Source organism: Echiichthys vipera (genome assembly GCF_963691815.1).
Source record: "Echiichthys vipera genome assembly, chromosome: 11".
Lineage (NCBI taxonomy): Eukaryota > Metazoa > Chordata > Actinopteri > Perciformes > Trachinidae > Echiichthys > Echiichthys vipera.
In genome coordinates this window covers 15510552-15533794 of record NC_139836.1, presented here as the reverse complement: position 1 = coordinate 15533794, position 23243 = coordinate 15510552, and the positions used below count along the sequence as shown (strand labels likewise).

Genomic DNA, 23243 nt, shown 5'->3' with positions numbered 1-23243 from the left:
AGACTGCGCAGCATGAAGTACTATGGTTCAGAAGAGCCAGACAGCCCTTTTTGTCTCTTAACAAGCGATGTTTCTGAGAGCTCCGAATAGCGGTCAGCTTGGTTATTCCCTGTAGACCTATTTAGGCTGTGTTCCTCATTGGTTTGGAAGGGTCTGAAGAAAGACGAGTCTCCAGGCTCGTGCTAGTCAGGTGCCACTAGTTATAACTTGCAGGATCTCTGTGGAACATTTAGGTTTTTTTTTTAAATCATTGACTCGTCTACCAACAATTACAGTGGCTCCAAAGAACAGAAAAAAAACAGACGCAGAAATCATGAAGAATCATTACCCTCCTGCTGGCATGAGTTCTAGAAAGAATATCTTTCAAAAATGAAACACATAGCACCTACGCATCTATTTTATGGCAGCGTCAACATGTTAATGAAAAACACAATTACGACGTGCAAATGCCACAAGATTCAAATTAATTGCAGTAAAGCTGAAAGTGAATATCCAACAGCTGTCTTTATACGGTTTTCTTCTCAAATTAAAGTCAGTGTTTTGGTAACTGGAAATAAAAACTCCTGTGGGGATTGGAAGTAGTTATGTAACCGTAGCTATTTTTTGCTTTCTAACCTCTTTTGTTTTGTTTTTTTTCCACACACGAGGCAAGGTGAATCTTGTAAATAAGAGACCATCTGTGTTTACCTGACCGGCAGGCGATGTCCACATCTTTCTCAAAGTCCGTCTGTCGGCAGAGGACAGTCAAATAGTCAGTATAAAACATATTATACTGTAAACTGTGTACACACAAAACAAGAGGCATCCTCACATGTAAAGGCCAGCTGCAAGTTTATGATCAATAATATATTTGTTTAATTATGTCCCAATGCTTTAGAAAAATGCAAAGCAGTCATTTCCTTCTGTGCTCCATCTTAACAATATATCAATAACACATCTATGGAAAAAATGCAACTGCAGCATCTGGGAAGTAGTTTGTGCTCACTGCTAATGACAGTATTGAACCAGGGGGCATTGACACCATTCTGCTATCATGAAAACTATTACACTCAGAGGGGCATTAGAATGCTAATGGAAGATCATTGTTATGATGTGCCAGTGGCATTGGCGTCGTCGTGCTAGATGAAGAGGACTGGTGTCCCATTTCAAAGGTCAGGATGGGAACACTCCTCTATTACCCTGTGAGAGGATATGAGAGAGATGCATGGCAAACATGGAAAGGACGTTCAATCAAATGGAAATAAAGGATTGGGCTTAGGGCCTAAGAAAACCAAAGGGAACTAATGTCATTTATCAGAGGGTGAAACGTCTACCCTGCATGTAATTGCAGCTTTGCAAAAGCGTTGTATGAAAAATTATTAACCTATGGGAAACAATGCCTCATGAGGGGATATTAAACTGAATAGTAATGAATAAAAAAAAATGCATGAGGAGCACAAGTTAAATCAAGGTCAATGGAGAACAAGGAGGTGTGCATCTGTATTATAAATAACCAGAGAACATTGGGTCTTCTTAAATTATAGTGGCTCTAATGGTTACAGATAACAGAGGGAAGCTGTGCCTACCATTATCTGGGCATGTCCATTGGGGAAGGTTCCGGTTGCGTCACCACTGATTGGGTCTTGGCAGTTTCTGAGCCGACATCTGAAAGCATCTTGGACCTAAAGACAGACATGTCCACAATACTGCATAAAATGTTTTTTGAGAAATAAGCTTTTGCTTTTGTTGTTAGGTCTTATCCTCTGTCAATTCATCAAAAGTACTTTGTTAAGTTCTTGAGCAAGTTAAAGGTCCCATATTGAGTGAGATGTCTTTTTACAATAGCCTGCCAATATATAGTTTAATTATTATTATTATTATTATTATTATTATTATTATTATTATTATTATAAAGCAGGTTAAAGTGCTATTTAAATAAATACTGTAAAAGTATCAAACTGCTCAATCTACAGAGAAATGTACACAGCCAGTATTCATAAACTGTGCCTTTACACAAGCTGCCAGATGTCACAACTATACTATACTATATGACGTATACCTAGGTAGAATGTGCTGCTACAGTGCTTTTAGAGTTATATAGAGATACAGATTTCCAGATAGAGGTTGGATACGGGTATATTTAGACAGACAGTAGTTTATTGAACATTAAAGCATGTAAATATGTTTGTGGTAAACACCCAAAATATGTATGAACCTGAAAATTTGCATACTATGGGACCTTTAAATTATCCCCAGTTTAACCTGGGATTGAGCAAATCTACTCCCAGCAAAATTAAACAATAAAACAAGCATACATATGGATTGCATCTCCACGTAAACGAAGATGACGGGTGAAAGAAAACTGACTTAAAACCACCCTCTACCTCTCTCCGTAGGATACAGTGCACCATCACAATGACAAAACCCTGCAGTGAGTCAAAGACAGCAAAGAGGATCTGAAACAGGATGGAGCGCTTGTCTGTCATGGCGAGCACTGCAGACATCCAGGTCAAAGCCAGCAGAGGTAGGACGACACAGGAACTCCACAGGGACGCCCTGAGAGAAGAAAGAGAGGATTGTGTAGAGGAAATAAAAAGAGAGCAAATTGGTGTAGATAACGCAATCAGGTCTGGAGTAAAAAAAGGGGCATCTCCATTAGAGCCTTTTTTACCCCAGGGCTTTAATGTGCATGCTAGTAGTGATGGAAGCTTACTGTAAAATACGCAACTGACATCCCATGTTTACAGAAAAAGACATTCCTATACTGTAGATCTAATGTACTGTGGATGTAATTGGAACATCAGTTTACGCTGCAGTGGACTGCAACGTCTAAATTGTAGAGGTGGACAGTCACGCTGTACATGCAGAGACTCCCTGTAGCATCGTCTTATTGATTCAGACACACTGACAAGCACTTACATTGCATTGCTAGCTGTAGTTGCTGATAAAGCAGTTGTTGATACAACACCACATTTGGCACACTTGAGAGTTAATCCTGTATGCGGCTCACTCATCTGTCTGTGGGACATAGAGACAACAGCATGACAAACAACGCTAACAGCCACTACGCCGACTTTACATTCTCCCCCGTCATGTTAGCAAAAGCAGCCAATGTGTGGGCGTTTTAATGGTTTTCATCTCGGACTGATTCTGCCAAAGAAATACGACGCCACATCGCTCCCGAGAGAGATCTGACCTCTTTATGTTTATGCCTTTAATTTTCCTTTCAACAACACCAAAAGGAGGTCCAAATCTCCATACGTGTGGAAAATATTTGTATTTTTGCATGAGGAAATGTTAAGAAGAAAAATGAGGTACTAACAAGGATGTGCTGTCATACCCTGCACGATGCTTCAGCTTCTTGTCCAGTATGCCATCTCTGGACACGAGTTTATTAAACACCAAGATACCAATCACCATGTTGACCTGTCAATAGGGAGGGAACAGGAATATTAGCTTTTCAATAAATCATCTGCAACTAGATTATTTCAAAATCAGCGTGATATTCTACACAGGCAGCCAATGGTTTTAATGTCACTATCCTGCGGGGTGTTTCTTTTCTCCGCCTGCGCTGAGCTTTGACCTCTAGCTTCTATTGTTTGCTCATCTCTGTGACATTTCAGCCAATGGGTGAGGCATGCCCTGGATACTCAGCCCAGCAAAACAGCCTCAAGAAAAGATCTGCTTGACAAGAAACACTTGTCTTCTCAAAGGCACCTTCTCCTATTATTAGCCCCACCTAGAAAACTGAAGATTTACAGCAGCTGGGTAGAACATTCTTTAAGATATTCGACTATTTCAAATCCCTCCAGCAGAGATAAAGAGCTCATTAAGTATTTATATAAATACATTGGGGACGTTTTTTTATCCAACACTCTCTGTGTCTGGGAGACATCTTATTCTGATGTTACAGTATCAATACAGTGGTAACAGCATTGTGGTCTCCATTCTCAATGCAGAGGGTTGTCTCTGCCATTTTTGCTTGTGTCCCTCTGAGGTTCAAGCGGTGCAAGACTTAAAGCCTGAAACTCTTTAAGAAAAAAAAATGAAGAATTTTGAAATCACTTTATTTCAAATCCCACCACAGAACAAAAGGTTTGACAATGAAAACTATGACTCGTTATCCGTCAACTCGGTATGTGTCCTCCGTCCCTGACACAGACTTAGTGATTTGCATAATCACATTCTTTTATGTAATTTTCCCTGTACAACAATGTAAATACAAGATGATTAAAATACCCCAGTATGTTAGATTTTGAACAAATCTAATGCATGAATACTTTATAACCTCACAGCTACATGGCGCACCATTATGGTAAATGAAAGAGAATTGCTTGAGCACATTGCCTGATGGGGCGCTCATTACTTTGACTTTAAAAGCAGAGTGTTACGCATTATCATAGCAACATTTTGAAGAGTTTCAGCAATTTGTACCACATTGATACTGTACCATTATCACTAAGACATTGTGGTTTGTCTGCTCCATCTTTATAAAATGTTTTTATAAGCTATTCAATGTTTTCAGATGGATTGCTTGCACAGATTAACTATGCAAATGCTGGCTGATCTTTCTTGTATTTTTTCTTTGTTGTATTTTCCTTGTATTCTCAGGAGTGCAAGGCGACATGGCCAAAATCTTCTTTTTCATTATAGGTCCTTTCATATATATTATCATTTCATGTAATATATATATTACGATATAGCATGTTATCTGAAAATTAAATCAATAAATAGTCTATATGAAATAACCACATGGTAAAGGCTAAAGTTCTTAATTCAATGGAAGAATACTCAGTACCTTTTAAGTGTTTAATTCACACAGGAGTGTACAAAAATAATCTTTTTTTTATATAGACCTGGTCATATCCTTATTGAGATGTGAAAATACACTGGATAGAAGATTTTGGCCATATGGTACATTTTCTGAGAAGTTAATGTGCTTGTTACTGACAATTTAGACAAGGTAATTGTGTTCTACCTTCTCATTTGAAAGATGATAAATTATCATACGGAATTATCTCCAAGCCCTTATTCTCAGCATATAAACTGTAAAAGTGGACATGTGATAATTAAAACATACCAAAACAACAGCAGCTGCAGGTCCAACAAAGGCATACAGGAGCCCACCCTCCAAAGACAACCAACAGCTGCAGGGAGAGCAGGACAAAAAACAGTTAGCTCCCACCACGGCATTAACATCCAAGTTAATGGTGCACACCAGCATACAATTGTTTTTCCCTCAATTGTCAGGGGAGACGTGCCATATGCTGTAACTCTATTTCCAAAGTTTCACAGGGTAATAAAATGCTAAAGAGATTTTAAGCAGTGTTTATTCGTTTGGTATCCAGCAGGGATACAACTCACACGGAATTGGGGTCTTGCTGCGCCATTTTGAAATTTGATTGGCTACAGAAGACTTTGTTAATGGCACTATTTAGGATAAGTAAACCACTGCCGAAGCACTTAATCATTACTCTTATACGTTACTATGAACCTACTCAGTGTGCACTGAACAATAAATAAACAAATGTAAAAAAAACTTACTATAAAGGTGTCCCGTAGCCCTTTGTCTTGGTGAATCCCATTGAAATAGCAACCACTAAAGCTGGTAATCCTTAAAAAAGAGAAAACAATTAATAGTTACCTGAGAAGTTCCTGTTTTGGTCAGAACTGAGAGCATAACAATGCAGAAAAAGTCAGCCGCTGTGCCTTCCAGTCATTTAACAAAGTGCAGCTAGATTCACTCCATTAGAAGCTACAGTAATGAGTCGACACAATCATCTTAGAGTCTATGATCAATTACATGTATTCGATATTTCAATCAACATTCTCTACAGCGTTCCTTTTAATAGTAGAGGAGAACAGACTGCACTGTGCTCTGACAAAATGGCAGCAGTGCATCAAGTCCAGAAAAGCACGTAGTGAAATTTCACCACTGTACTGTAAGAAACTCACCGCCCTCCACACCTTTTACATATGATTTTGCTGTTTGGCTCCTCATTATAGATTGCTGTAATGGATTCAGTCTTTACTACTGTGTGCTCATAATATTAACGCTTTTCCCTCTCGGAGCAGCGCAGGCAGGTGCTATTGATGTAATCAGTTTCCTGGAGGCACGAGCTGAAGACCCTGTGGCCATCCAGTGCCTCTCTGCAGCGCTGAAGAGGTAAAGAGTGCCGAGTGTACGCAAGCATGTCATGAATCACTGCGCCGGCAACAGCCTGGTGGAGATGCCGCACTTCAGACAGGCTGTATTAAGGGATAACAGGTACCGTGTCTAGCGCGCCGCTTTGGAGATCAGTTTGGATTTTTTTCTTCTCCTGTGTTTGAAAACGGGTTAGTCACTGATTATTGTTGATATTGTGTATTTCATTTTTATTGTCATACCAGAAGACATTGATTGTGGTATTCATCTGCAAATTGTCTGTTATGGCGTTTTTGAGAAATCTATGTGATAGTAGAACAGCCTTTGTCCATTTTTTTTTGCAGCAAGCAGTGGCACTGCAATGACTAAGAGAGCCTTGTTTGTTGCTAGGTAACAGGAAGAATGAGTGTGGGCTCTTTCATAATCAAATTGATTTTTCAGCAGTCTGTAAGAAAGAACCCCTTGGACAAGGATTCAGACTGACATTTATCAAATGAAGAAAAAATTTAAATTTTTCATATTTTGATACAGATATGTTTGATTGCATGTGTTTATTGACAGATATGATAGTAGTTATACTATATTGTAGATATAGAAGTAATTATGGTTCATTTTTGTTTGATGTGATAATCAAGTGCAGAGAACACAGCGTGGGAGGCGGGATAAACTTAATAATCTCATACTCAGACTGGTTAAAATCTGTCACAATATGGATAATAAATACATAGCATTGATGCCTTCCTGAATTTTACTTGTGATACATATTGCTACAAACTATTAAACATTAGACTTGAATATGAATACAGAATATGAATAGTCATACAGAAGAGTATACATTCAAACGTTTCAATCTTCTGAACTCTATTGATGAAATGTATTTCCCTACAGTGTGAGTGCTCAGCTCGCAACCTTTTTCAGACTTAAGGTCATTGCAACCTGCTATGGGGGACTCTGTCTCCCCTCAAGCTGCTCAAGGCCGGTCCATTTACCCAGCCCTCAGAGAGATTCACTGGAGCACAAAAGCATCACAACAAAAGAGCCTGATAGGATGAAGATCTGGCTGCCCCACAGAGAGGATGAGAACAGCGGACGGAAAAAAAGATGTACAGATTCTTGGAAAGACACCTTGGCCAGAGACCTTGAGAGAAGATGGCAGCTGCGAGGGATGATGGGAGATAATGGAGAGGTTTAGAGAAGCATGCTGCTTGCTTACCCCAGCCCAGACACAGAAAGCGTTTGCGGATGAGCCTGGTCCGAACCTTTCCCGTCACTGCCATGTAAGACTGCCAGGCCTCTGTGAGGACCCAGCAGAACGATGCCAGGAAGAAGAAGTGTAGAAAGGCTGTCGTCATGACGCAGACACGCTATTGATACAAGAGAGAAAACAAAGGGTCAGAAATAGTTATATTCATTGGCTGTTTGTTCAAACAGATTTTCACATGTACAATGCAAGACAACAGCGCCGCAGAAATAAAAACGCAGACTCCATCAGATTCCACTAGTACAGATTCCTGTAAATCGATTATATTGATATTTCTTTATTTCCTTGAACTATTCTTGCAGCATTTGTCTGTCTAGACCATCTACTGGAGTACCATCCCGTGCAGTGAATAAAACAAACCATCAGTTTAGACTGCAGCAACAGAAGTGGCATTTGTAGTAGAGATCAGAGCTAGCTGACACAGAAAGCCATGGCGTAGCATTCCTCTGCACTAACCCTCATTAGTATGCCGGGGATCCCACCTGGAGGCATGTGAGCCAAGGTCAACTCTTTTACACAGAGAGGAGAGGAACAAAACACAACACTGCTTAAATGATACAGAATGCACGTGTCGGAGGCAGCAGATTGCATTCAGGCTCGACAATGTAGCGCCACTTTTCAGCTTCATTAGCTTGTCCATCTTTGTTCCACAGAGAGGCATCTCCAAATAGGATTGTTTAGAAGAGGATTAGAAATAAAGAGGTATCCTTAAGAATCTTGTCATTGCACGCTGACATTTGTGAGTGAGAAGAGATTAAGCTTTTTTTCCCTCCAATTCACATTGTTTGCAGTGTGACGCGGTGGTAATCTGAGCGATGCCGCACAAAGAGGGAAAGATTGAAGTGTATCATCTCGTCCCAGGGCGTCCACACCATACTGTGAGATCTGCCGTACACTTTACAGCCCAACTGAGAAAACCACATTAAATCCTTCCATCCCCTTTAGTGTTCACTGGGTTCACAGTAATCCAGCCTTACCTTACGTACAAGTGGGGAATTATGTTTACCTTCAGCCACGAGGGATATCAATTATGTAAAACTAAATATTTATCAAAGTTCATGTATGCATTTAGTTGCAGTATGTATGTCATAACACCATATTTCCAACGCCTTGTTAATTGGCAAGCCAACTTAAAAGAGCATCAGTGTAAAATAAGAAGCCTGTACAATACATTCCCCTGCTCACGTTGATAGGATACTTTGATTATATACTTTAGTAGGTGCATGAGCAACAATGTCACATTTGGAGTGCACTAAATTTACATTTTAACCAAAACATTTACACTTTCTTGAACACCTGACTGTAACAAGTCGTGGGTTTCTGCTAGGTCAGTTCAACATGCACTAACTTCAACACTGGCCAAACCTAGTTGGAGAAAAAGATATGGTTGGAAAATGTTATCACATACTATAAAATGCCTCATTGTTGGCCGATATTTACACTTTTATGAGAATGCTTAAGGATCCTAAGCTGTAAAAAGTGAGATACCATTTGTTTTTTGATTGTAAAGCAGGTCGAGGTGCTTGTATGAAGTATCAAAACGCTCAAATCCACAGAAAAATGCATACAGCCCCATACACTGGATATAGGCCTGTGCGTGCTAAAACATGTTTCAGACAGAGGGTAAATTCAGATATATTCAGACAGACAGTATGAGAAAAAGAATGTGTTTTTTGAACAATAAAGCTTGAAAAAATGTTCTGATAGGAACCCACAATATGTATAATAGAATAGTTATAAGTATGAACCTGAAAATGAGCACAGCATGGGACCTTTAAATACTACAAATGTCCTGCAGGTAACAGAAACAAACGTCTATTTTAATGACACTTTAAAGCTGCAAATGTTTCATGGATGCAATTACCAAAGCGACACATCAAATCAAAGCATATGAAGCTCCTGTGTCATACTGCCACCTACTCATATGAGGATTACAGGTGCGTAAAGCTGCTTTTGTAGAAATGGAAAATGCATTCTGATCTCTGCTATAAATATTTAGTTTAATCAGCTATGAATAAGAAATAACATTGACCTTGCTATTTCAAAGCCCCACACTGCCTACTTAATGAATGTTTCTGCCTTTCCATGTGGATTAATGCATTCATTGACCTGTATGTTAGCATACCGCTGTGCTGTACTGTAATGTGGTTATTACCGGATAAACCTGACGAATCAGTGAGGAAAATCTTACAGGAGTTCTACATCAATTTTACATGATTTTTAAGTAAAGGAGACAAAAGGAGAAAACATGTGAGTCTGCCACCTAATACTGCCTGTTCACCCAAAGCTAATTCTAGTGTTGCTGTTGCTCATGTGCTGTCCAAGGTGCTGAAAATAGAGTGTGCCTTGTCTCCTGGAAACAGGTCATACGCAACCATTATGTTTCACGGTTCACTCAGATGCCTATGCTATACCATCCAGCCTCATTCGTCCTCCAAAATAAAAACTTTGCATGAAAAGAGAAAAAATGTACATTACGGGGATATTATTATAGAACCGGTTGGACATACGTAGGCTGTCATACACAAACAAGGTTGAAACCAAGAGTTCACACTGCCCTTTAGAAAGGCAAATGCCTGGAGATATTGAGCACACTGTGTCAGTATCCATGGAAACAGAGGAACTGAGGAAGGGACCACATTTAAACATTGCAGAGCTGATAGACATGAAGGTAAAGGTAGGGGCTGATGGGGTATACCTGAAGTCTGTTCAATAATATCAGTTTAAGGTCAGCGCACTCTACGCTCTATATATTAAGAACTGAAAGCGCAATTGCAATGAACTGTTGCACACTTTGCTTCATATTACAACGGCAGGCCACTGTAATGAAAAAATTGTATATATTAAAGTGAAACATTGAAAGGGATTTCGGTTTTGCTTACAGTGAGGCTGAGAGCACCCTCTTTCAGAATTGGATTAAACTAATGTTGGCATGGTGATTAAATTATTTTCCTCAGAGCTCCAAGCATTTATTGAACAATTAATAATTTAGTTGTTTTTTTTAACATCATTTACAGATTCATTAATCAGTAGTATAAGAAAACAGTAAACTTTCATTCCAGTTAACTTTTAACACAAATCGCTATTACTGTAATGATCACTTAAAGAGATTCAAGAATTAGCTTGCTGGGGAGAAGCACAATAATTGCACTGCATATACGGTATATATATTTATCTTCTCAACCGTTCTGAATCAGTGTGGGAGGATGAGGCTGATGTTATCTTGATTGAAGCACTCTCCTTTTTGAATCAAGCAACAAGTGCCTCGGTGCTTTATACAGGAGGTGCTTGGGTGGAGGACATTAAGAACTCTAAACAACAAAGTGGTGTTGAACCACAGAGAAACACTGAACAAAACGCAACCACTTTGCCTCTTGAGGCAGAAAATGGCTGCTTCTACTTCCTGCTCTATTGATGTACCTCACACCAACATATTCATGACACTTGTACTTCTGCCTACTTTATTTCAATATGTAACACTCTTAAGGCTTGAAACAGTGCATACAGTTGAACCTCACTGATGCTGCCAAGTGTGTAGGAATGAGCTGTGTTTTGATTTTGCCTGTTTAAACTCACCAGTCATTAAGGGTTTAACCTTCGGCTGGTATGCAGGAACATACAATTCCTCTTTGCTGCACCTCACTATACGGGGGGGTCAAGCTTCATGTACTAAAAATATATCTGCATCCTCTAGTTACTGCATGTTCTATACACAGTACATACAGTATATGCCCTTGAGCATGTCTGATTTACATTTGGCGTCTTGAATGAACATGTGTAAGAATGATTTTTTTTTTAAGCTTCATTTAAATGGTCAGTTTAATGTTGTAGCTGAAAACATATGGAGGGGTTGAATTTACGAGTAAGCTAATTACAGTATATATTTAATCTTCATAATTTCAATATTTTTTATTAATGGATACCAACTTCGATAAGTTAGCTGTGCTGATACATGACATGCAGTGTTTAAACAAAAGGTGATCATTTTTAATCTTACGATTTAGGTGCCTAAAAACCAGATAAAATCTGTTAAGGTGTACCTAACTGTTTGTTTAAAAGTCCCATATACGTATAAGAAGGGATATTGCCATGCCTCTTTGATTCTAAGACAGGTTAAGGTGCTGTATAAATACTGTGTAAAGTATTAAAATGCCAGATCCAAGGAGAAATGCACAGAGCCAGTATTCAAAAACTGTAGCGTCAGGACTTCTGTGAAGTTGTACAATATATATATGTATTGTAGAAATGGCTGCTTCTTGGACACACTGACCAATCAGACCAGACTGGGCTTTTTCACGAGTGGGGCTTAAAGAGACAGCCGCTAAAAAAGAACATTCAGACAGAGGGTGATACAGGTACAGTATATTCAGACAGACAGTATGAGAAAAAATATGTGTTTTTTGAACAATAAAGCATGTTCCAGTAGAAACCCAAAATACAATTATACCTGAAAATAAGCATAATATGGGAAAAAAAAAAGGTCAGCTCACAATGCTCCTGACATGATGATTTTATGACATATTGAGAGCTATATACAGTATATATATATAAGCTAACTGTTTCCCTGGATACCTTGACTTCCACCCACTTAATGCATAATACATTTTTACTCATTATAGGACGAACATTTTACAGGAACCCCAACTCAAGGCTCTCTAATTCTACCTTCTCTGACAAAACCAACAGTTTGTGCTTCTCTTCTGTCTTCTTTCTATAAAAGCAGATGAACAACGACAGAGGACAAAGGAAAAGCACAGACAGAGGTGACTCACTGACTTCCTGCTCCCAGAGGACACCTCCACACCAAAGAGATGATTTCTATTAGACGATGAGCAAGTCTGAATCCACAAACAGTGGAGCCAATTATATGCACTTCTTACAAGAGATGGAGGAAAAACAAGTGAGGTAGTGTCAGGCAGCATGGCAATTAAACCCACACAGGGGCTATGTTTTCTCCTCTTGCTGGCCTACCACTCAGACATTGGGTTCAGCAGTATGTCTGATCAAACAGATGGAATATTTCTCAAATATTATTACAACAGTAGAGACACATTCAGGACGGAACAAAGGGACCAAAGCGATAAATTCATTGCCCTGGAAGTTTTATCCACAGCACCGTAGAGACCGACAAGACAAATGCAGCTTTCTAAACTTGAGAGAAAAGTTGGTTTGGTTTCAAGGTTTTCAAGTTTTAAAAATGTGGTCCTTGAGGCAGCCCTGTTCAGATATATATCGAAATTCTGATAATGTATTGCCTATTTCTCACCTAAAATGTTTTCAGAAACACATGTTAATGTACTGTTAAGCTGTTTTTTTTTTATAGGATACATACTAACTTGCATTTGTTGCTAAGAACTACATAATTGTATGGCTTTCATTGATTGTAGGTCACATGTTGTTACTCTTATTGGTTGTACATCATGTGTCATTGCTCTGATTGGTTGTAGGTTGTAGGTATCTAATTGGGGGCAGAGACATTTTGGTCAATGCGTTGGTTGCCTACATATTATGATCCTCATACAATATTATCATTAATTGTCATTATACCATGTTTCTGGCCACCTGATGGATGTTGAGCTTTGTTTATCATCTTCACCCACTGCTGAGGGAATTATTTGGCACTTTAGCTGCTAAAAAGTGCACTTTGTTTACCAGCTAGTCGCTAACTTGGTCCATCTGTAATTTAATGCTAGGCAGGTAACAGGTATATAAGAGCTTTGACTGAAAACAGCTGTCTGCTGCTGAAAACAACCCAGATGAGAGCCGTAAGAGTGAACCAAAGAAGCAAAATTGTGGCTGTAAAACCAGCCCAATGAGCTGAAAGATGCTATAAAACATCCATAGAGCTGAGGGGAAATGTTTAGTCAGGTGACTTTACCTATAAAAAGATTTGCTAGTTATAAACAAATAAGTCAGTGTTGTTTCAATTTGGCACCCTGTGAGTCAGTCAGGGTAGCTTGCTGTGTCATTTTTAGAGATGCTGAAATGACAGCTTCAGCATGAAGTGGATTTTCTGAAAACCACCTAATCTCTCTGCAGATTTCAGAGACAGATATCCTATTAGCAACATACCGAGTGAGTGTACCATGTTAAGTGGTGGCCCTCATAATCAAGACAGGAGATGACTGGAGCCCTGATTAAATCTGACAAGGCTTCAAATCAACTCAGCTTTAAAAAATGCCCTAAAGCTTTGTGCATTCAAAGTCTTGGGTAGTGCTGTGTGCCACATATGTAAGGGCCAGCAAGGAAACAGATGAGCTCATCACGTGTGGATGCTGTTTCTTTGCTTTTTTATGAGATTAAACGGTCTACACAATATGAGCCAATTCTGATTCTGCTGAATGGTTACAGTTAGTTCACATTTAATCTATAGTGTCGCCAGGAACTATACACTGTAGGTTTATCAAACACAATTTGTCTTTTGGTTCATTCATTCATTCATTATTCATGAGTCAATTTTCATTGAACATAGGGAAATTAATAGGAGGAAGCGTTTTGATTTATGAGTAGGGTCCAATATGAGCCCAGACTGCTGGCAAGCCCATCTGCTCCCAGAATAAGTCACACCTATAAGAACAGTGGAAGTAGCCATACAGCACGAGCAAATGCATTTCCCAATGATGGAAAACCCCCAAAGACACACATTTTTTTGCAAGCAGTTACAAAAGAATTTTGGTTTTGTTTTACGTATATGTTGATTTTTACTAAAATCAAGGACTACTGCTTTGTAAGAATCTCCAAATACTAAAACGTGACTTTTTTATACACTGGACATAATGAGATGAGGGGGAAAAACAGTGTGTTCCTTATAAAAGGTAAATGTATATTGTGATGTGGTTACACAATAAAATGGACAATGTGTCATTCTGTAGTGCTGCCAAATGACAGAGAAGGGCATCTGTGTGGGCAGCTTGTAAATCCCAACTTCTGTTTGCCAAACAATCTTTTACATTAGCCACTTGTGTACCGGCCAGTTATGAAGACGGAGAGAGGAAGGGATACATATATATTAAAATAAGTCCTTCTTTTACTTTAGAAGTTGTCCTTTTGAATCCTGCTGACTGGATCTAAAGTTCAGCTCTCATTAACATCTTAACAAAATGGTTTAATTTGAGTCGTTTCAGTAATGCACATTGCACAGCAAGTACGAGAGCTGCTTTTACCCTCCGACCCAACTTTGAAGCTGTGCCACCATTACATCGCAATCATTTCATTAACTGACTAGTGCACCATGTCTCCTGGTGTGCATCATGTCTGCCTTGCTGCTCCTACACTGTTGAATCTCCTTTACTGTAAGACTTGTTACTGACTGTGGTGCTTCACGTTTGCAGTAAAAGAGGCATCATTTTATTTCAAAGGGATCCGATTGTCCTCCTTTGTTCGATGTTTTTTTTTGTTTCCTTCGTGACATTGCATTTTTAATTGCAAATTGAAGATCATCACTGTCTTGGTGCCTACAAATTGGGGTTGTCTCAAGTTAACCAGAGGACAATGCAACGCCAATGGTCCTGAGCCAACCCAAAGTGGATCTACATCTCATAGAGGCATTAGAAACACTTAACTTTCCATTTAGATGAAAAATGAAAAGCTCGCCTGCACAGGGCCCAAAAGAAGAGAGTCATTTGCTTGACAGAGGCAGTAATGTAACTGTTATATTCTTATTTTAGTACTCTCATGACAAAGCCAACATCTCGTACACAAAAGGTATTGTTTTGTAGATCAGACTTCTGGTAAATGACAGTTCAACCAAGACAAGGCCACACTGAAGTGTCACTTGGATCTATCCACTGCACCTTTATCCTGATATTATTTTATATGTATATATATATATACATATATAAATATAAAACAACCACTGGGCCTTCAATAGAAAGTGCTGAATAAATGCTTAAATGACACTTACCGCATTTTGTGTCTGCGTTTGTCCTACGAGAATCAATATGTTGGAGCAGATTATAGATAGGCAAAAGTTGAGCAGGATGATGGATCGTTCAGAACGGATATATCTGAAAAAAAGAACAATAAAAACAACCAAATCATTGTAAGTCTAACCAGTTGATCAAAAAAATAAGATGTTGTATTAATGCACAGACTTAACAACTAAAATTATTCAACATCATGTGGTTACTGCTCCTAAAGTGTTGCCATTACCTCCATAGCACTGCATAGATCACTGCCAATGTGATCAAGGAGAGGCAAGACAGACCACAGCCAACTATCAGTGTCACAGATGGGACCCCTGAGTACTCCATGGTCTGTGGAGGAGACGGAGCAAGATGAACCAGTCAGTGGGAGGTTGGATGTGGTTCACACAAGACAGTAAATGTTTATTGCTGCCCAGAGAGGGAACCAATCAAAACAACCATCACCAATCGGAATAGTCCACAGTGGGAGCCTTAATATACTGTGAGGTTTGAAGTGTATGCGTGGGCTTGAAGGCTGTTTAGATGCCAGACTATCCACTTACATGTGCTGGACATTATGTTACAAAACAATGTAGGCTGAAACAAAGAGGCTCAGGTACATCCAAAATATTGTTTTTCCAGTCACATTTGAAACCATGAGAGCCAGCCCAATCACAGGCCTGCAATTTGAAGCTATACCTTTAGACACACTGTAGGCTGTGTGGTTTCATACATTCTGTAGACCATTACAACAAAAGCGCACTTTTATGGTAAGAAATGTCTGTCATTCTGTTGTTGAATGCTTCAGGCCTGATAGAGAAGAAGGTGTCTTTGTGAGATCACATTCCTGCTGTGGACAAATTCAGAGGCCACAGTGTAAGTACTTTATGTCTCAGTGGTAATTACTTCATCATCTCAGGAAATGACATGTTTCTGGTTCATACAGTAGTGCAATTACAGTACATGAGCTCAAAACATGGTTTAAAACTCTCACTAGCAGAATTTGTCAAGTTATCTGTCAGTGGAGAATAACACAAGAAAAAAAATTCAGTTATATTAACTTTTATCATCCCTCCTCACCAAATGTGAATTTGAATGATGAGAAGAGACACACAATCATCAGCATGCACACACCCTCCCGCGTGCACGCGCGCACGCTGAGTTATCTAAATCTATGTAAACTACAAATACCCCCCACAATCTCCCATCACAGCTGAATTGCTATATAACGGGATTAGCACACCAAAGATTACATTTCCATTCGCCCCAGCACACACACAGGCAGCGTTTCTCCTTTACATTGGCCTAAAAAATCCCACACTGAACAACAAATCAATAGCCTACTTACTATTTCTCTTGGTTGCTGAGCCAAAATGGCGAAGGTAGATACACGATCACATAAGCATTTTGTATGGGATGCATCTGTGAGCACCGTCTTACATCCTTTTGTGGACCAGGTTCCCCAAGAATCGTTCCTGCGAGAAGAAGGAAAGCAAAGGCAATTAGAGGTTTAATTCCAGCGGTGGCACGACTTCACGGGACTTATCGACATCGCGTCGGGTTTCCTCGTTTAATTATTTATTTGAATCTAGAGCTCTAGAGCCGTATAGACTGTTACATTAAAAAAAACAAAAAAACAAAACAAAACAGCGAATAGACAAATCGACGCGGCTCTGGTGTGGCTACGAGCAGCATTTCAGCTGGAGCAGAGAGAGAGGCAGAGGCACGGAGGAGGGGGAGGACGCACGGAGCTGTCCAAGCAGACCGGTGCTGATTGATTCGCTATACGCAGATAAATACCACGAAGTGATAGGAAAACACCATTATTCCCTCATAATGCTTAGAGATAAGAGCAAATATTTACCTGCATGTCTGTCTGCGTGATTCTCTATTCCTCTAGATGTTTTCCAAACGACAGTATATTCCCTTATGTCCCTCTCAATGCCCCTGTTATCCTGTCTTTTTCCTTTTCGGTTGATTTTCACCCCCCTCAACTGTTTTAATTAGCAGCTTTTGAATGCTTACTTAGGGGGGTTTTCACCCTGGAAACGGTGGGAAGCATCAGATTGATACTCTGTTCCTCTCTGCTGTTGTGAGAGGGGGATGTTGATACAATGGAAAAAGAAGCGCACGCTGTCGCAGGATCTGTTTGTTCGTCTGCAGGCCAATTGATAAGAGGGAATAAATGATGGTTTTGGATTATTCCTGAAAATCATTTTTACGCGGAAGTTGTCGCTCTTCGGTGCGGAGCGCTTTGCAAAAAAACAAAACCAAAAAAAAAAAACCCACTGCAGAACTAACCACCCCGCGGAAGCAGCGCGAATGGTTGCAGCCAGTCCCCACTTCACACCGCTAGTAGGTGAAATGGAAGGAGCGCTTCTCTTCCATTTGTCATTCACTCCCACTCATTTTCCCATCGTCAGAGAAAAATTCCCCTGATTGATTTGATTTAAAAAACTTAATTTACACAAAAATGTAACTGTGGCTGTGCGCGGATCAGTTTTTGCCGCAGCACATAACCTGATGTTTAGAGTCACAAACAAGCAAACACCTGTTGTCCTGCGGTAGCTCTACAGCATCCACTTTATGACATAAGATTCACATGAAATATGAAGATTCATACCACTGATTAGATTAGAGAATAATACAGGGCATACCAGCTGTTGATTTCTGTGCCCTGGCCTCTGTGAAGTAATTCTGCTTTGTCATATGATCAATATGGCTGCAATATTTATTATTCCTGGAAGGAACTGTGGAGCCCTTTGCAAGTTTCTAACCAGTAAACTACTCTGAATTGTGTGTACACAGCAACGCAATACTTATGATAATAATAATAATTATAATAATAACAATAATAATAATAATAATAATAATATTAATGATAACTGATGTTTCCCTCCAGACTGCACACATAAAGCCATCTCATAATCAAGTTCAGCACACTCATCCATCCATCTATCCTTGTCCCTAGGCGGAGTACACCCTGGACACGACACATTGCAGGGCAAAAAGAGACAGACAACAATTCAAACTCACAGTCACATTCACACCTACAACAATTTAGAGTAATCAAACCAATACCATTCAAACCAAGAACCCTCTTGCTGTGAGGCGGTAGTGCTAACCACCACAGCACCCAATTAAAAAAAAAAAAAAAAAAAAAACTATTCCTAAAGGTAATATACAGTATATAAAGTTAATATTCTCTGCAGGCTCCGGAGAAGGTCTCACTGCAGCTGAAACGCTGAATCACTACTTAAAAAGGTCCAAATAGGATGCATCATTCTGCGGATTTCAATTTTCAAGGATGTCTTCAAAAGCTTCATAAAAGAAGGTTGAAACACTGACATTTCATGCTGATAAATAAAGGCAGACTCTTAAACAAGTCCTCTAACTCTACTCTAGTAACTCTATTCAGCTGCAATGATTTATATGAATAAAATACTAACTCTAAGGCCCTCTTCCAATGACTTGGATGGCATAGTAACATAGACATAGAAATGTTCTAAAGCACTTTGTATATAACCCTGATGGCAAATGAGTGCATGGTGCCAATAAAAAAAGTTAACGTAAAGCTTTACATCAGTGACCTCCAATGACAGACAAAAAAAAAAAAAAACAAGTTGCTGATGGCAGCCCATAGAACTTTTAACTGCTAGAGCGTTGGACTTTTATAACTTCACCTGCTGCAGAAGCAGAAAATTGTGGAAAATTACAAAGCTTTTCAACAGTAGAGTTCTCTTTCACACATGTACTGCAAACCTCGGGATCTAGACATTAACCAGTGAATCTGTATGTGAGAACACAAATCTTTGAATCAATTCGATCTGACATAAAACAGCCTTTGACAAAAATTATGAACCAGCGTTGTCACCGCAGTGTTATCTGCATCATGTTTTGCCTCTGCCCAGACGCCGGAGGCTCAATCAAATTAACCTTAATGTTGGTTCCTGCCAGTATAAACAATCCTCTTGGACCATGTATGAGCCCAATTAGATGTTACAAGTGCTTTAGAAGAAGAGGTTGTTCCGTGTATAGTCTGTTAACATTTTCATGTAGTTTGGGCCAAAACACAGTGAACACATCCTTTAATAGTAATGCAGGCTTTTCACTGTTTGAGGCAATTCCCGTAGGAGAGAGAGACGGGCCATGATGAAGTCACTGGATGACCATCAAGCATCACAGCCTTCTGCTGTTCTCTTGTGATGAGACTGATGTGTAATGCCTCTACTTCTCGATGACTTTGGGATGAATCAACCGTTCCCCTGTTGAGGATTCAATACTCGCACTGATCTCTTTCTAACTTTTGACTTGCTGGATGTTTTATTTCTGTGCTAGTGAGAGAAGCTGACAGGAGGAAAACTCTCTGACTCTTTATGTATGCCCCATTTGATGTGTTGTCTGACCCTATCGGGAGCTTGGTGGCCTCAGAATATAAAACAACCCCCAGAGAAAGTGTCAGTGTTGATGTAACCACAGTATGACTGATGACATGACATCGATCACACACCCCTGGTTGACCACTTTCTATCCATGCAGTGCTATATTGACAACATTGTACTCAAACTTCCAGGACTAAAATTGTGACAGAATTTGATCATGCCACATTTTTTTTTTAGAAAAAGTAGTTGTCAGGACGCAAGAGAAGTGACAGTTGAGCGACTTATGAAGTCAAAAAAGTTTTAGACCCTGTTCAGTATTCAAACCCTCGTGTCTTGCGGAAACAGAGAGACAGACAGTTGCTTAAAAACTCCAATTAGATTGTCTTCCTTGCTGAACTTTGACAGATCCTGTTGCTCCAGACATAGATCTCTTATTACTAAACCCATAACTTATCCACAGGTCCAAGCAGTGCACTAAAAGTCAAAGAGTGAAGCTCTGTAACCTCATGATTGTCCAGCTAAACAAGCTGGTGCAGCCGTGTAGACTAAATGATCAGACAGGGCTGCAATATTTTTAGCCTGTGTTGTTCTTATACTTTACATTTTCTATGACACAGCTTTGTTCAACATATAATGTTTCTTCAGAAATGGGGGATAACCTTTCAAAAAGCTCTTTAAATTCATCACATGCCCACATCAGATCTGCCAGGCACTGGGCTGAGGGCCCTAAGAGTGCCTCAGGCAATGCACTTTAGGCAATTTTATAAAGTCTTGAAAGACTGACACCCAATGACGGGCAGAAGAGGGTTGGGAAATGATTCAATCCATCTTGGATCTCTTGATGACGGGCAATTCATATTAGCCTGTGAGCCACACTGCGCGTGTTAACTGAATGAGGAGAATAGAAAAATGAGTGCATACTTTTATGCAGCAAGGCAAATCTAATTAATCCTGAGTGGTACAAATACCCAAAAGCAGAAAGAGAAGCAAAAAAACCTGCAGTTTGGATTTATCAGAGAGGACATGAATGGCTCCACAGGTGCATACAAAGTAAAGGTGTTGTGCACCTCGTAATAGGCCTGTTATGCCTATTATCATTGCAGTTACTTTAATTCAGTGCACCCATAAATGTGTTTGTCCATATCAGGTTTGTATTCCACCACTTGCCTTTGCTATAAAATGAATTCATAGGTATTTAACCCAACGTGATTAGTGAATTATTGTTGCAACTGTGTGTTTTTCTCATCTAAAGACTATAAAGTCAGTCTGACAATGACACAGCTGCACTTGAACTACCTCAGGGTGTACATGTGATTTACCCCAACTCACATCCTCGTCATGTCCGCGCACACACAAACATAGCACAACCTTCTGCTGTCAACTAGTGTATGGTTTGTGTCCTCATCAGTCCATCACAAATCCCTGTTGGAGTGAAGCTTAGAATTATTGTAAACATCGCCCACATTGTTACTCCTGCCTCTCGAAATCCTCTAACAGCATTCAGAGATCATCACAGTGGACAAAACCGAGGTCCCAAAGCAAAACCAGAAGCTGTTTAATTAAATTATAAACGAATCCAACAGAAACAAAGAAAGCTATGCTCTTGCCATTATCGTCTCCCCATCTGCAGCGTCAACGGTTTCCATTGAAAACCGACCTAAAAACAACAGGGACTAGATCTGATCAAGTGTGAGTCTGTGGAGCAACTGTGTCTATTTTAGGGTCTATATGTGAAAACTGCTGATTAAATATGTGGAAATGTCAAGTAAGTTTGGCGTCAAAGACGGAAACCATTCGAGAGTGCTTTCAACAGAATTAGAACTTACACTGAAAGATAAAGCTGGAGAAGTGGATGTTGAGCTCTAAATATATATGACCAGCTGCAGGTGAATTTACTGTTTACACAACTTGTTAAATTTCTTAAGGAGCTCTAAACTTAAATAGACAAAACTAGAATCGTAACTTGGTCCAACAGTCTGTGAGAAGCTAAAGCTAGAAATAGGGGTAGCTTTTTGTCTGTTACTAAGCATCAGCAAAGCAAAGCTGGACTTTAAGTGGTGTATCCATCTGGGCCCAGGACTCTTATGTATCTTCTGGTATCTATATTAATAGAATGTTAAAGAACCCAAGGGATGGAGAACCGAATCTAGTAAAAAAACGTTTTCTCTTGGCTCTTGAGCTTTGCCTCAGGTGACAGTTGTTTGGCCTGTTTGGCTCAAATCCAGGATCTGCAGATATGTATAGCTGCAGACGCAACAGCTGCTTTTCACACCTTAACACATAAATCATTTATATGCTTTGGTTCCACTGGATGTAGAGCTAGTTTAGAAAATTCATTGTATGAACTGCATGGCGCTGGATTATTTGTGATATACCGATTGAGGTGATTCACCAAAAAAAAAAGATGATTTTATAGCATTTTAGTACTAATCAGTTCAGGCAACTAGATTTTGTTGTCACAGGATTGAAGTGCTGTTTTATATATATATATATATATATATATATATATATATATATATATATATATATATATATATATATTGGAGTGAGACCATGTTTTGAAACTTGACCCCACTGTACAAAATGACCTGCTGGGACCTCTAGAATAATCACACCCTCATGATACTGTACAACCATAAACTAGAGACCAGAGATTCAGAGGATGGATGGATTTCCCAGGTATATTGACAATAAGGGGGTTTCTGAGAAGTTAACACAACAGAAAAGAGAACTTATGAGACATAAGTGAGCATGGGAATGGCTTTTATATATTTAATTGACACACTGAGCTGCATCTCAAATGAATCTTCAGGTTCCCAGCTTTTCAGATGATGTACACCACTCCTGCCCCCCACCCTCAACATAAAAAGGGGTGGCCATGGAAGGGGTTAATGATAGAGGTTTTTCACTTTAGAGTAAGCTTTGGCTATGATAAGACTGGTGGATAATCTGAGAGGGGGATGCAAAAACATCTGCGATTAAGAAGTCAGAAAGACACTCATATGGCTTCCCATGCACCCCTTGCGCTTAACAAGGATTCAGAGCATTTTAAAAGCATCTAATTGCAGGGGATTGCCCACAGGCTCAAACTAACTTGTAATGTCATTCTGTAATTTTCTTTTTCCTCAAGTTTAGTGGCAGTTTGGAGCAACTAAGGAGCTAGAATTTATGCAGCAAGTGATTACAATGCTCAAAATGAGATTAATTAATCAATCTTCTCAACCTATTTAAAGAAAGATTAGAAAGGCTGAAAAGTAATTGGATTAAAACTCATGCTAGAGTCACAATGATACTAACTCTTCCAGGTAGTTCATATCAGTTTAAGATTAGATAGATTTATATTTATTTTGGACCACTATGGGGAAGTTTACTGACCTAAAATAACTGGGTTGCATTTCACATTTTTCCATTTGCACAGTGGCAAGATATTGACAATTTCAGAATAGTTTGATGGCTGAAAATATTGACATTTCAAAGAGTAATAAAAGTGTTTCCATCTGAACTGTTTGCACTCAGTGCTCCGGAGCTGTAAACTTAAAGAATAATTAAAAAAATAGATATTGGCTCTCAGG

At 39.4% G+C, this 23243-nt stretch overlaps 1 protein-coding gene across 1 annotated transcript in view; it reads right to left on the bottom strand.

Moving 5' to 3' along the window:
* The window catches only part of adgrb3 (adhesion G protein-coupled receptor B3), a gene marked incomplete at both ends in the record, with an annotated part of 114963 nt that overhangs the window by 4414 nt on the left and 87306 nt on the right, over nucleotides 1-23243 (bottom strand). The window contains 11 exons of the mRNA XM_083922644.1: nucleotides 688-727; nucleotides 1566-1661; nucleotides 2364-2535; nucleotides 2899-2997; nucleotides 3320-3405; nucleotides 5060-5126; nucleotides 5524-5593; nucleotides 7338-7488; nucleotides 15289-15391; nucleotides 15537-15640; nucleotides 16638-16764. Of these exons, the coding sequence (XP_083778770.1) occupies nucleotides 688-727; nucleotides 1566-1661; nucleotides 2364-2535; nucleotides 2899-2997; nucleotides 3320-3405; nucleotides 5060-5126; nucleotides 5524-5593; nucleotides 7338-7488; nucleotides 15289-15391; nucleotides 15537-15640; nucleotides 16638-16764 (1115 nt within the window). The remainder of the gene's footprint in view (nucleotides 1-687; nucleotides 728-1565; nucleotides 1662-2363; nucleotides 2536-2898; nucleotides 2998-3319; nucleotides 3406-5059; nucleotides 5127-5523; nucleotides 5594-7337; nucleotides 7489-15288; nucleotides 15392-15536; nucleotides 15641-16637; nucleotides 16765-23243) is intronic.